Consider the following 15,594-nt stretch of genomic DNA (forward strand, 5'->3'; position numbering starts at 1 on the left):
GTCATGTCAGATTCTATCCTATTGGCTTCTCAGATATTATATGTAACCTTTTAATATTGAAATCACTTGATGATGGGCAGTCCCAAGTAAAGCAAGGAAAATCCTTCAGGCAGATTTACCTGTTATCTGATACATTTACAGATAAATGACAAATATTTTATAGAAAAAGAAAACAATTCTTGGACATGCTTTGTTATTAAATTTAAGATTGATGAATTTTCACCGTAATGTGTGACATATTTAATGAATTCGCTAGAAAAAAAGAACTAATTCACAAAGTTAGTGAAATTTGCAATAGGTTTAAGCTTGATAGAAAAAAAATGTAAAATAGACCATCAGTTTAAAATGATATATCAAGTGACCATTGTTAGTCTTTGAAAATGTTGTACAACTTTTATATTACTTTAGATTTAGTTTTAAGTGAAACAATAAGATTTTATTAACTTTCATGCCCTTTTCATCTAACCATTTTTTACATAAGACAGTCAGTCTAAATTGATATATTTAGTACATGCTTTTCGATGGTTTATAGAAATATATCAGTGAAATAAAACTGGTAATTTCACTGTTTGAAACAGTGAAATTACCATTTTGATAATTTCACTGTTTTGAATTTAAGCCCCTTACGTTGTTTCAGTGAAATACCAGCGTGCACAGTACTGGGTACCAACTTAATGACGTGACGTCGTAAATGACGTCACGTTGTATTATTATTTGGCGCGCTTTTAATTCAGTATTAGGTTTATTGTCTTTTTAAAACGTTTTTTTGCATATAATAAAAAGAAAATTTGTTTAGTTTAGTGTAAGATTGAAATATATTTCACCTTGTGAACACCAAAAGTTCATATTTCACTCGTGGCTGCGCCACTCGTGAAATATACCTTTTGGTGCTCACTCGGTGAAATATATACCGATCTTACACTGAACTAAACAAATATCCTCTATATAAACAGCAGATAATATAAGGGAAAGAAATAAACTAGTTAGTCCTAATACTGATGGAGGTATAAGAAATAATTTGCAATAATTATAGATTGGTGTACATGTATATTATAAACTGAATGATTTGATTAGCAATTGTGTTGTTCATACATATATGTCATTTTTTTTATTTCACTAATATTTTGCCAAAGTCTGTGATAAAGAATTTATTGTTGCATATGTCATTTTTGTATTTTTATATTTATCAATGATAATTGTCATTTTTACACATTTTGTTAAAGAAGGAATAATATATAAACATTTAATGACAGCAATGGTATATTGTGATTTTTTTATGACCATTAGATCAAAAAGACTAAAAAACCTGAAATTTGAAATTCTTGTATTTGTCATCTGAAGCGCTTAAAATGAAAAATCTGCTATAGATAATAAAGAAATAATACTCAGAGTTTAAACTGAACATCGATTTTTTTGCGATTTTAGCCAAGTTGGGGTGAAAAGCATTTTTAATTTTTTCGTCATGTTGCAAAATATTTAAAAACAGAGTGAGGGATTGATCTGAACTTTTACACACAAATGGTACAAAAGTCTCGAAAAATTATTCATGTCAAAAAATCTCAATAGAGCCCCTTTAAAAGTTCATAATTGAGCCGCGTCACGACAAAACCAACATAATGGGTTTGTGACCAGCATAGATCCAGACCATAGATCCACGCAGTCTGATCAGGATCCATGCTGTTCGCTTACAAACCCTATTACAGGTAAAGAAACTGATAGCGAACAGCATGGATCCTGATCAGACTGCGCGGATGCGCAGGCTGGTCTGGATCCATGCTGGTCGCAAACCCATTATGTTGGTTTTGTCGTGTCGCGGTTCATATGTCTTTTATGCAACACTTCAGGGGGTAAATTTGATTTTATTCATTCAGTCATTTGTCAGCAACAAGCCAAATATGCGGCCAATTTTGCTGATATTATTTCCTTTGATGTTAAGGCCAAAGATATTTTTCAAATGATTCGAAAGTCCAAAGACATCCATGACATAATGCACCTCTGGTCTTCACCCTTCACAAATGCTATCAAGTTGCGTTACAAATATTTAATTTGATATTTGCTAAAATCCATCAAAATTCGTTATTTGTTTGGGATTTGTTTTTGATTCAACAAGTCAAAAATATGTCCTATAAAACTATGCACTAGTATTTCCACTTTTATAAGTTTCAAATGAAAGGTTTTCATACTATCATACTCGTAATAGTTTGAACAACTTTGAAGGATGACTTCTTACTGTAATAAATTTTAGAAACAAGCAGTAACTTCTAATAAAAAAATATTGTTTTCAATGGTCATTTGTTTAAAGCTAATTGCTTCGGTCAAGCATCAAATAATCATTGTCTTGCAAAGTGATGATGTTAATACCTTCTTGTTCCATCCAAAATATGTGAAGGATACTGTATAGTTATTTTAATCCTTTTTAAAGTGATCTACTTTTAAAGCTGCATGCCTCCAGATGAGCGAAAATATTTTAATGAACAAAGATTTTAGGAAAAGTAAAAATATTCAAGATTCAAGTAATAATTTACATGTTATGTGCGATTAATGACTGATTTTTCAGTATTTATGATTATATTTCTACTGCGTTACTAACGCAGTATGGGCTATTTTTGCATATTTTGTCCTCTTTTTTTAGTACTTTATGTGGTTTGTAAGTGCCATTTTTAATGTGCAAATTGCTTCATTTTGGTTATTTCACTATAATACTTTTTAACACATTTTCAATTTTTTCATGAAAATTAGCATGAATCTGGGCGTGCTGCTTTAACAATACCGATATTACTAAAGAGTTAATTCAACTTTAATGAGAATTCTCATAGAATAGCAAGATCAATAAACATTTTGAAAACACTTCAATTTTTTAACACTTCCATTTTTTTAAATAAACAAAATATTCACAATCAAAACTGCTACAGATCTATACAGTATATTTTAAAGCATAGAGCTAGATCTAGATCTCCCGAAGAAAATACAGAAAAGAAAAATAACATTCCTTCAAGATATTTACTTAAAATAGAGTTATATGAAGCATATAATGAAATAAGATTTTGTTCAGATCAAGCAATTGATCGTCATTCAGTATTGAAACTTTTCCCTTTTCTGATCAACAATTATTAAAGTTTATTTGAAATCCCAGATCCAGTCCCATGGATCTCTACGACTGGCAGATGTGATGACGTCATGGATGACGTGGACAACACCATTTGTTGCAGTAAGGTCGCATTGGATTATATCTGAATTGTCAATATAGATTGTATCTCGTCGTGTTCTGCCAATACGGAATACATCGCCAGAAAGGGTTCGAACCTTCTGAGAGTCAAACCAGTTAGCACGTATCACACCCGCACAGCATATCGAATCTAAAAGAAATAAAAAAAAATATTTTCAAATTTACAGTCCAAATATTACATTGCACACATTGAAGTAGAATTCCATGACATACACAACAATAGGACTAATTTACGAAAGCTGATCTAGATCTATATGTCTATCATTATATAATGAATGTACAATTGATTGAAACTTCAAAATTATAAAATGTACTGTAGATCAATACGGCAAAATGTAATTGGTTTTATTGAGCCTGTACATGAATGGCAGTAGTTAATGAAAGCTCCTAACCATACTCCAAAGCACCGGTTGAACAGTAAAGCAAAATTTTCGCCGATCTATGTATTCATGGCATGGAAACTTCACTGTATCATAAGGCAGTGTGTTTACTTTAAAGAGTACCATAAATGAGAAAAACTGACGGATCGTAACAAAATGGACTTGGAATTTCGGAGAGTTCTTGGGTAATGACAGCACAAGTTTATAAAATATGCTTACCTCGTGCCACGTGGTTCAAAAGAACTGACTTGAGCGTTTCTGGATTTTGTTTAAGCTCGTCCACTGCATCACTTCCAATAGCACTAAATGCCTAAAATAAAACAAGGATAAATAAACAATAATGAAATACAACATACATATAGCTTTGTCAATGTTTGTTACATTACATATTAATTGCAATCATATCTATAGACAGAAGTTGTAAATGTCTCCAAATACCTGATTTGTTGGGGCAAACACGGTGTATGGACCATCCTGTTGAAGAGTGTCTCCTAACCCTGCAATCTTGATGAGTTCAATAAGAGTTGAAAACTGCTTATCTTGAGCTAAAACATCAAGTACATTTCCTGTAGGGGGTACCAATACCTACAAGAATAAAATGATACAAATTTATATAGATCTACCCAAATCTACTTTTTTCAGACAAAGTTTGCCAGGTTAATTAATTTAAGGTACTAGGGCCTATATGCATTACATAATACTAAAAGTAGAAATGGTAACATTTTACATTGAAATTTTCACTGAATTACTATATTACATATGAAACCAAAAATACGGGAGTTGTTACCTTGTCAATAACATACATTGTACCATGGCATCCTTTGATTGGAGTACTGTCAATCTGTGCACATTGTACCGTCTGTGTCCAACTACGACCAAATGGGAACTTGGAACAAAAAAAAAATCAGGATGAATAGAAAATAATTTCTATATTTGTTTAATGTTTGAAACCTATATAGCAACGAAAAGTTAATGGTATAATTAATTGTACAAAATTCAGTTATTGATACATCACTAAAACTTATAGTAGTAACATTCAATGATATTAAAATTATCTGTCAATTAATACCTAAAATTCCATTGCCTTTTATATGATTATATTTCTGCATATATTTTGTTTCATTTCTGTATTTTTTCTTTTTTTCTATTTTCAAAAACATAAAGAAGTTAATACATAAAGTGCATTTGTTCGTCTGGTGTTGCCTTTTCAAATTGTGTGTGTCGACTAGGTACAGGGGAACTACTCTACTTACAGAGGAATATTCATTGATTCGAAGTTGCGTCCCTTGTAGAGAATTAAATTTTTGATTGTTGTAGAGCTTGCTGCAAGAAAGGACTTCTGGGACGATATGATATTTCAGAATTTCCTGAAGCCCCTCTTTGTCCTTTGCAAAGTTAGCAACAACGCGTGAAGACAGCACCTGCAATAAATATTGTTTCTTAATATCTGTATGCACCATGTACCTCAAACCTTTACCAAGAAAGATGAAATTCGTGGAATAAGTGCTTGTGTATTTTTACTTATTTAATGATATATTACAACATAGTACAATATTTACAAAGGGTCTTAGCCTACTTGAAATCCAATAAATCGTTTACTTCAATGGCGTCGAGTCGCATATGATTTACACTTACTTTAATAGCGTCGTTGCTAGGTACAAACACTGTGACATTTTCTGTATTATGTAGTTCTTTTTTGAGATCGGCAAGATCCACAAGCTTGCCAAACTCTACGAGATCATTCTTTTCAGCTATCTGGAGCAAATTCAGAGCTGAAAAAAATCATTTAGATTCCATGATTTAAGAAATTGGTGCAAACTAACATTACTGTCTCAAATTTCAAAATCCGTCATTTAAATGGTTTAAGGCTACACAATTATTATTTTAGAAGAAATTACATTTACACGCTTACTATTCAAAATCTTATTAATTAAGCCTATCTTAACTGATTTTAAATACAAATTTGGATAGTATTTTGTAAATAAAGTATTGATCGTGTTTTGTATATATATGAAGTAGTTTATATCCCATTATATTTGAAATACCTTCATCTGGTATAAGAACATCGTCTAAGATGTATAGAACACCGTTTGTAGCCATGACGTCAGAAGTGATGATTTGAGCGCCATCTACATACAACTTGTCGTCTGCATCTCTTGTCAGTTTGGTTTGTTTATTCAAGATATTAGGCGTTTGGGTATCCCCTTGGATAACTGACGAGCAGACAACATTTGGCAACAAGTGATTCTTCAAAACATCTAAAATAAATATGTTTATAATATAGATAATACATTATATCTTTTTCACTTCAATTAATAATAAATGTAAACTTGTAATATAAGATTGTACTGCAGTTATGCAATCTGCTTTTTATTGGTTAAATGTATTGTAATTTAGCTGATATTGAGATGTATATAGTTACATATTTCTGTATACAGAAATAAATATGAAAGTGATAAAACACAGTTGAGACTTATAACTGACTGTTGTAAAACACTAATTAATAACACCTACTGTCCATGCAGCTCGGGTTCGATATTATTTTCATCAAGAGATCCTTGTGCTTTTTGAAGGCAGCATCTGTTGGGGCAAACAAAGTGTACTGTCCGTCTTCCCTGAGCGAGGCCCCAATGTTCGAGGAACCCAAAGCTAATAATTGTAAACAAAGTATGATTATTATTATATAGACTTTAGGAGATAAGGTTTAATTTATAGCTTTCTTTTTAATTCTTTATATAAAAACATATGGTTTACATCTAGTACCAATGTCAAGTGACTGTGAAGAGTTTCGATGACTCAAGGGACAGCAATGACTGTATACTTAACTTTAATATTCTTTGTCATGTGAAAAACATGAAAAGGAAATGAATTTGTTGCTTTTTACCTTACCCGAGATAAGTGTTTTCCGTTTTTTTTTAATGAATCATGTCTCGTATAACACACATCACTTAAACAATCATACAAGTAATAAGGAAATAATCGTCGAGCGATGATGTAACACTGTATTGGTCAAGTACAGATAGATGATAGATAGAGATAGATGGGGAAGCACTTACACACTTAGTAAAAAATCATTTTATCCAATGATGACACTTTCAACATACTTATGTATAATGTCCTGTTTCAACTGAAAATGATAAACCTGCCTGTTTTAAGAGTGCTGAGTTCTGGATTTTTCTGTATCAATTCAAGTAACGTCTCTGTGACGGGTTCAAGCACGTCGTCTAACACATGTATAACACCATTCCTGGCAATGTTATCCGCTTGTTTAACCTTCTTACAATTAGCTGTCAGCAACTAGTTGTTTAAAATAAATTTACAATGTAATAATAATAATCAAGTTTAATGTTACAACAAAACAAGGGCTAACGAAATCTTTATAAAAGCCAAGCACAATGTTAAAACAAAACAAAGCTATGACAGTATTTTTATGATAACTAAAAACAATCTTAAAACAAACAATTGGCTAACAATAATTATCTCCAGAGAAAAAAAATCGTGATTCCTTGAAGAATTACTCAACAGGAGTTCCATCGCAAAAATAGGACGAATGGATTGTTTGGTATAATTAGAAGACGCATAAAACTAGCAATAATCACAGATTAAATAGAGGATACTTGTTTAGTTCAGTGTAAGATCGGAATATATTTCACCGAGTGAGCACCAAAAGGTATATTTCACGAGTGGCGCAGCCACGAGTGAAATATGAACCTTTGGTGTTCACAAGGTGAAATATATTTCGATCTTACACTAAACTAAACAAATTTTCTTTTTATTATATGCAAAGAAACGTTTTAAAAAGACATTTAACCTAATACTGAATGAAAAGCGCGCCAAATAATAATACAACGTGACGTCATTTACGACGTCACGTCATTAAAATGGTACCCAGTTCTGTGCACGCTGGTATTTCACTGAAACAACGTAAGGGGCTTAAATTCAAAACAGTGAAATTATCAAAGTGGTAATTTCACTGTTTTAGCAGTGAAATTACCAGTTTTTATATCACTGATATATTTCTATAAATCACCGAAAAGCATGTAATAATATGTTTTATTACACAATACATTTTATATGGTGTTGTGTAAATTAAATAATAACAGCGCAGATAATAACAGTAAATAAATTTTACATATGTTTGTGAGTAACAGTAAAATATCATCACAAGGAAAATAATGGCACAGTGGAATGATATCTTTACTGTAACTCACAAACCTATCTGTTATATTCATTTTATTACCCAGAATAAATACTTCATTTGGACACCGGTTCTAAAGGTTTTCTTTTTTAGATCCTAACAATGCAAAATTTTTAGTCACGTGGTACATTTGAATTCAATGTAATAATAACTCCCATTGACTTATGGGAAATTAACATTACAAAATATTGCGGGGAAATAAATAAGAATGTTACCTGGACTGGTTGTTGATAAACGTTCATTCTTATTGTTGATTTTAACGGACTGGCAGTTTCAATAAGCATGTTGTCATTGATTTGTGATGACGTCACCATGCCGACAGTTACATGGCCAAGAAGAAGGTTCCTTGTGTTGTTAATGACAGAATCCTTAATATCCTCCGATACCATGACAACCGAACCTAAATCCTAGTCATCATAATAAAATGAGCCGTGTCATGACAAAACCAACATAATGCGTTTGCGACCAGCATGGATCCAGACCAGCCAGCGCATCCGCGCAGTCTGATCAGGATCCATGTGTTCGCTTACGAACCCTATAACAAGTAGAGAAGTGATAGCGAACAGCATGGATCCTGATCAGACTGCGCGGATGCGCAGGCTGGTCTGGATCCATGCTGGTCGCAAACCCATTATGTTTGTTTTGTCATGACACGGCTCAAATAATAATACAATACATGTATACAGAAGTTACATTTCAAATGTCTTTTAGATTTGAAGTCTGTTTTCTTTTATCTTTGTTGTTGAAACCGACTTTTTTCTAGATAAACTATAAATACATGTATTCTGGATTTACTGTTCTATGAGTATGGTTTATTGCATTTTCCCCAAACTCTCATTTACATAACATTTTATAATAATGTATATTGCTTTGTCTTAAGTATCATATGGCAAACCTCATTATTAATATTCTAGTTGAACTTTTAGGTAATTTAATTAACCACAAAAAGTCTGTTACCGTAAGGTCAACAGTTGTCTCCATTTCCGCAATGAGGGGCAGGAACATTTTCACGGCCTCGTCCGAGGGCGCAAATATGGTAAAGTTATTAGTTCTAGAGAATAGAACATCTGACGAGAGGCCGGAAGTTTCCAACAACTTGATCAACTCTTCCAGCTTCAAGTTTTCTAGAAGTGTCGGGATGTCAAACAAAGGTACTTCTGTAAAAAAAAGTCAACTTTTTGATATCGCAAATACTTAGAACAGACACTTACAAACTATTTTCAACGCACTTAAAATGGTGATAAAAATCAGCAGACATGTAGAGATGTAAAAGTGTACTTTCAATTAAAGTACTAAATAAATTAGTGCACCGAAATCATTTGAAGAACTTAGTATATTAAAAGCTTTTGAAGTAGTTATTGCATCAAAAGCATTTGAAGTACTCCGTGCATCACATCAACACAAGTTTATTGTCTTGACAAAGCAACAAAAAAACAAACAAAAAACAGAAAACAAATTGAAACTATAAACAATATGTCTTGACATTTCGTTAAATTTCATTACTGGAAACGTTCTATTTCGGAAAAATATGAGTCATTTGTTTTCTTAGTATTCATTAACATGTACTTGATATTGTAAATAGACTGTTCAAGTCATTTTGCTTATATTTATTTCCGTACAAAACGATCTAAGTAAACAAGTTGTTATTTGTTAAAACTTTATACTGTTATCTTATATAAGTGCAATTGTAATTTGTTTTGGTTTGGCGAAAGTTTATTTATTTTCAGTTCGAAAGTGGCTGCAAATTTTGCGCTATTTTGTTTTTACGCAAGTATTTTTTTTATTTCAACACATTGATATTTAAACCATTGTTGGAAGATGTTTGGCCTGACACATGTCTCCATCAATCAAGACGTCACAGATACATATGTGTCTAGTTGGGTATTCATATACTCAGGTTTTATATACGTAATGATTGTACTAATAAATATCAAATTTAATCAGACAGGCTACTCAGATACGCAGAAATAAAGGGTCGTATAATACTATCTGCTGCAGTGATGTAACGTATATATTACCTTGCAAACAACCAAATTCATCCTCGTGTCTAGTAAAACCAGGACAACATTCGTATAGTTCCACAGTAGTTTCTTTACCACGTGGAGTTGACCGCCTGTAGGACAAAAACAATGGTTTTATTCTAAGATTTATGATGAACCGTTTATATTAATTTAAAAATTTTGTATACAACATTGATAAAAAAAGATGAGATAAAAGAACTCTGGATTTTACACAAAGCGACTTAATGAAACATGAAAATTTGTACATGTAGCGCCATAATACAGCTGGGGCTGAAATCAGTTCTATAATTTTCTGTGATCATACATAAGACAGACAACAAACATGGCATTGTTCTACGTTATTATACCGTACGTTTTTGTACATTTGAAGGTTGTGTCAGTGCCGTCACAAATTAACGACTGGCTACTAAAATGGGTATGTATTTCTCCCGTGTTGTTTTGGACGCTCTCCTTCATTGAGAAACACACGTTTGGTCTGAAATAAATAAGCAGATTATGAATTACAGCCATTTGATAATTGTAATATTCTTGCGACAATAAACAGATTATAATCTCAAGACATATGCTTCATAATTTGAGAAGAGACTGCCCACCGTGCCTAGCAAACTTCTAGCTCAAAGCTATTGTAATGTCTTGAGATGAAATCAATATCACTTTAAGCAAACTAGAGAACGTGATTCTTGCGTGAAGACGAGAACATAACAACTTATTATTTCATAAATAATTACAGTAAGATCTTTTTTCCTAAAAATAACCAGACTTCTTTTTAAATTAATTAGATACTTATAATAAGCATAATAAATATAATTTTCTACATTTTTTCTATAAATTAGATACAAATAATAAGCATAATAAGTATAATTTTCTGTTTGATAATTTCTAAGATACATGTGCCATCTTACACTTAGAATAAAGGTATCTCATAGCAACAGATATTTCTTGAATGTAAAGGTAACACGTTATCTTTTCTTTCTTATAGTTTACAAGAAAAACACATCCTTTCATACAAACCATCAATTGTTACCAAATAAATAAAGTACGGGTCCAATCACGTGTGTCCCCTTGATGTATTTAAAGCGCACTTAAAGGACGTTTAATTTGAGCTTATGTTTTCCAGCTTTGAACAGTATCCAGCTAAAGTGCAGTGAATCAAACAGACCAACACTATCACTGCAAGTTTCATCAAACAATTATCACATCCGCTGTCAAGTTATTGTTGCCTTGATGTCTTTAAATGTTGTTCAATAGATCATCGATCGTAAGTTCACAAGTTTTAGTTATAAGTGTATTAAACAAAAAGGTCAACAAAATCACATGGGAATTTCAACAAATATTCATCATATTCGCAAAAGTATATATCTTACCGTCAAGTTGATTTCATATATACATATATTTAATGGTCTAACACATGTCAGCATAGAAACAAGGTGTGGATTTATCACGGCACATAGATATCATATAACATTATAATACCTACCCTTTCCACCATGACATATCTTTTGTCTCCCCAGTCCAACTAAAGTCTAGCCCGAACCATGGATCGCGCTTTGGTCCAATATCAAAACTGTAACGACCACCATGGAACCTATAAATATATAATATTATATATTATTACAGTAGTGTTCATGGAAATTGAAGACTGCATTGACAAATACTTATTTTTTGCGAAGAAATACATAATAAGGATATGCTATGGTTGTAACAATGCCATGTTTATTCGGATATAATAACTTGTGACTAGTATTGAGGTGTTTCTACGAGTATTAAAACAATACAATTTGATACAAATTGTTGATCTCTGTATACAACGATTACAACACATGTCATATTTCTTATGTTTAACATGTATATTTAAGACAGTATCATGTACAATTAATAAGTTTATATGCCATTCTTTATTTCTTGGAAAGTGATTATCCACGAAAGCTAAATGCACTTGTTTTTCTCTTGTTTATATGATAAGTGATTGTTTGTAAACGGATTATACTCTTCCCGGGAAACCGGGAGAATACTTTGTTTGTTTTTGTTCTTATCTTTATCACTTCAGATAGTGAGACTTAGAATATACTCGAAATGTTGTGATGTGTACATTTTTAATATTTTCAAGGAAATGGTTTATACTTCACCAGAGTTAAACAAAATAGACTGTTTCCGATTGTATCAATATTGCAACTTACGAACAAAAACTATTCCTGAATTTTATCCCTTAAAGCAGCATGCCTCCAGATTCATTTTTGAAAATTCATTTAAAAGTTAAATATTGTGAAGTGAACAAAGAAAGTAATTTACGCAATGTAAACGGCAATTACAATCCACATAAATTACCAAAAAGAGGTCAAAATATGAACACAAATACCTCTTAGTAACGCAGTAGAATAATAGTGATTGATACCGCAAAATTAGTCATTAATCGAATAACATTAAATTTTAAATATGAATTCTAATTTTGCTTATTGAAATGCAGTTTTAAAAAGTCACTGAATCTAAATACTTATGGCACTCATTGAGAAACAACTTTGGTTGACCACTGGTCAGACGCCTGAATTATGCGCCGGTCATGACAAAACTATCCCTATTCAGTTCCTCTACTTGTTACAGAGTTGTAAGCGAACAGCATGGATCCTGATCAGACTGCGCGGATGCGCAGGCTGGTCTGGATCCATGCTGGTCGCAAATCCATTATGTTGGTTTTGTCATGACGTGGCTCATATAAAGTTTAAAATTATTTCATAAATCAAGTAATTCACTTATAATGGGGAAAAAAGATAATAAAGAAATAAATCCAGAGTTTAATTCAGAACACACAATTCTTTGCCCGGTTTGTTTATGTTTTTTGGTGATTTTGCACAAGAGAATGGTCATTCTGTTAAAAGGAAGTGAGGGTATGGTCCATAAGTGTCGATAACAATATTTTCAGTTCCTTCATGTCAAAAAAGAACCAAGGAGAATCCCTTTAAAATTTGCCCTAATATTTTGGAGATTTATTTCAAACGTAATAGACTTGATTTTATTCCTGGTATTCATTTAGTATGATCTGGTTTATGTAACTAATTTTGTTTGTATTAAAAATAGATGCTTACCATACATAAAAAAGAGAAACTCATTTTCCAACAATGGATCAATTTATAAATTAAATATTTTTATTTCGAAGCGATCATTTGATATAATAACTGGGGAATTCTCTTAAAAAAATGTTTTTCATTGAAAACACTGAAAAAGGTAAAAAAAAGCTGTATATAATACGATAAAGAAAAGAAATGTTTTGAATGAGCTCGTGTTATGTATACATTTTATATCTGTTAAGATCATTACTACTTCTGTTCAAGTGGTTAACTGATAGTTGCTTTTTAAAGAAAAGTGATGATGTTATGACTGTTAAATTACAAACTTTATAAAATGAATGCATAGATTCAACATAATTATTTTATTATTAAACGATGTTACCAAACAAAAAAAGGAATTTTCGACAATGGATCTTAAAATCAAACTCGCATTCGCGCAGTATATCGAGGATTTCCCTGCTGTTTCATTGAAAACCCTAAAAAGTAAGAAAACTAATACGCGAAAAGAATGGATCCTGTATTAGACTATCGGATCTACACTTGTCTGGTCTGATATGCTTTTAAGAAAATATGATGTTTGGTTTTTTTGTCGTATACGGCTAATATTATATATGCCTTATTCAGTTATTCAGTGTAATGTGGGTATTTTTGTGTACTGTAAATGATCATTTCCCACCAGTTGTGGGCCTTATTGCACGGTCTCTATTGATTAAGTAATTCAGGAGTAGTTGCCCCTGTTTGTACGGTTCTTAAGGTAACATCTAAAATATCAAGAAGAATATGTGTACTTTCCTTTTTTATTTCAAAGAGTTAAACACATGTAAAATCCAACATAAAGTGACTTTACTAAGGAAAGACACACTTTTTAAGTAAAAACAAAAAAAGGGTTCGAACCAATCACCTTTGATAATAAAATAACAACCAATCACAAATTATTTATCAAAATTTCCTGGACCGAACCACTGCTGGCGGCTTGTGCCGAAAAAGGTGTTTAAATACTTTTTGTTTGTCTTATCAAACAAATGTGGCTTAAGCCGGAATGGCTGTCTTGAGTCGGAATGAATGTCTTCAATAAAGATTTATCATCAAATTTGTACAACAGATTACTTATCAAAATATGCATTTCTTAGACTGCCAAACATTCAATTGAGAAATGTAAGACACCTTTAGCCTGTGGCAACCAAATGTGTTTTCAGATTTTTAAAAAATACATTTCAATAGGAAAATGACAAATGCATTACATAAATGTACAAATATTATTTTATCGACAAAGATTTGCCGAATTTTCATCGCATGGAGAAAGACGCAAATAGGCATCTAAGAACCACCGACGTTCCGTAGGCTAGCTGGATGGTTCAATTGAAAGACTTCAAATCACCTGGCGGGATTCGAACCTATAGCCGTAAGGCTAGCTGGATGGTTTCACATGAAACAATTGAAATTATCTGGCGGGATTTTAACCTACACCGGTGAGGGCAAGTGATTATCATGAAAACACAAAAGCCTTACATTTATTCAAAGAAAAAAGACACTCAAACTTGCTAGACTAATATGGTACATTCGAACAGCAGAAAAAAACAACATTTTTTTAAATTATTTTATCTGAATTAGTGAAACTTTATTTCTAGAAACAATTCTTACCTTTGATTGAACATATCAGAAAAATGATCAAATGTTCCCATTCGCCGTTGATTCCTCATTTTGCGCCTTCGTTCTCGATCCCCTCTCGAACCTTTCCTTCGTTCATTCCAGCCCGGTCCTGCCAGGCAAACATCGAGCACTACAGCGACCAGTATAAACACCAGAACGTACTTCATGATTGTGTTAACAGTTTCGCGACAGAAGCGCGAATGCAAAAGCGAACTATTCCTTTCTACTTTAACAGCTAGTGGATTGTTCCATTCCTTGAAATGTGTGAACAAAGCAGGAAAAAATGAACGCAAAAGAGACTTCTCTTTTATAGAAATAAGCTACTTATGTAATTGAAAATACCTGTTTTACCCAAGTTGTAAGTGAACTTTGCCATATTATTGTTTACTTTATGTATGATTCAGAGGTGCATGTTCTAAATCATGATTTGTACTACGGTGGATGTAATGGACCATGACGGTAATTCGGATGTAAGTAAAGTGTTTATATACATTCCAAACGCTTCTTACAAATATATACTACTATATGTCGCACTTTGAGCATCATTTTGTAAGTATATTTCCGATGTTAATGATTACGCAAAAGGCAACATAAATACATTAAACTTCTTGTTCAACATTAGATATCAATTAAAATTTTTTCTGAACATGTACTGATAGAAAAATGATTGTACACAGTAATTGTACTTCCGCAAATGGGTCCTTGTCAAACTTAAAGATTCGCATCTTGTACTAAAAATAAATATAAATGTTTTATTTTCAAATCGTCTCATATCAAGACAGTATTGTCTAAATCTTACATTTCAATTTCCTTCCAATAACTATAAAATTTAAGAAAAAGGAAAAAAAATCATCAATGATAAACTGTACATAACATAGCCTTAGGAATAAAAAATCAGCTACACAAAAAATGTAACTTTCAAAATTCGAATAATTGCAAAACGCTTGTTGTTTTGTAAACCAAGTAATTTTCTTTAACATATCCGTAAGTGTACCAGAAAAAAAACACAATTAGTAAAATAGGAATAAGCAATGGAGTATATTTTTTCTAGAGTAAA

At 32.0% G+C, this 15,594-nt stretch overlaps 1 protein-coding gene across 1 annotated transcript; it reads right to left on the reverse strand.

Moving 5' to 3' along the window:
* Positions 1 to 2,779: 2,779 nt before the first annotated feature.
* Positions 2,780 to 14,774, reverse strand: LOC132740620 (transforming growth factor-beta-induced protein ig-h3-like). Its single transcript, XM_060728563.1, has 15 exons — positions 14,529 to 14,774; positions 11,303 to 11,410; positions 10,178 to 10,300; positions 9,823 to 9,917; positions 8,762 to 8,961; positions 8,020 to 8,211; positions 6,753 to 6,903; positions 6,121 to 6,255; positions 5,652 to 5,864; positions 5,242 to 5,378; positions 4,860 to 5,027; positions 4,394 to 4,492; positions 4,045 to 4,191; positions 3,826 to 3,916; positions 2,780 to 3,356 (listed from the first exon to the last, which is right to left on the reverse strand). The coding sequence occupies exons 1-15, from the start codon at positions 14,702 to 14,704 to the stop codon at positions 3,118 to 3,120; spliced, it is 2,274 nt and encodes a 757-aa protein (XP_060584546.1). The 5' UTR covers positions 14,705 to 14,774; the 3' UTR covers positions 2,780 to 3,117.
* Between the last annotated feature and the right edge of the window lie 820 nt (positions 14,775 to 15,594).

This window comes from Ruditapes philippinarum, unplaced genomic scaffold (assembly GCF_026571515.1).
Source record: "Ruditapes philippinarum isolate M1 unplaced genomic scaffold, ASM2657151v2 ctg743_1_1_1_1, whole genome shotgun sequence".
Taxonomy (NCBI): Eukaryota; Metazoa; Mollusca; class Bivalvia; order Venerida; family Veneridae; genus Ruditapes; species Ruditapes philippinarum.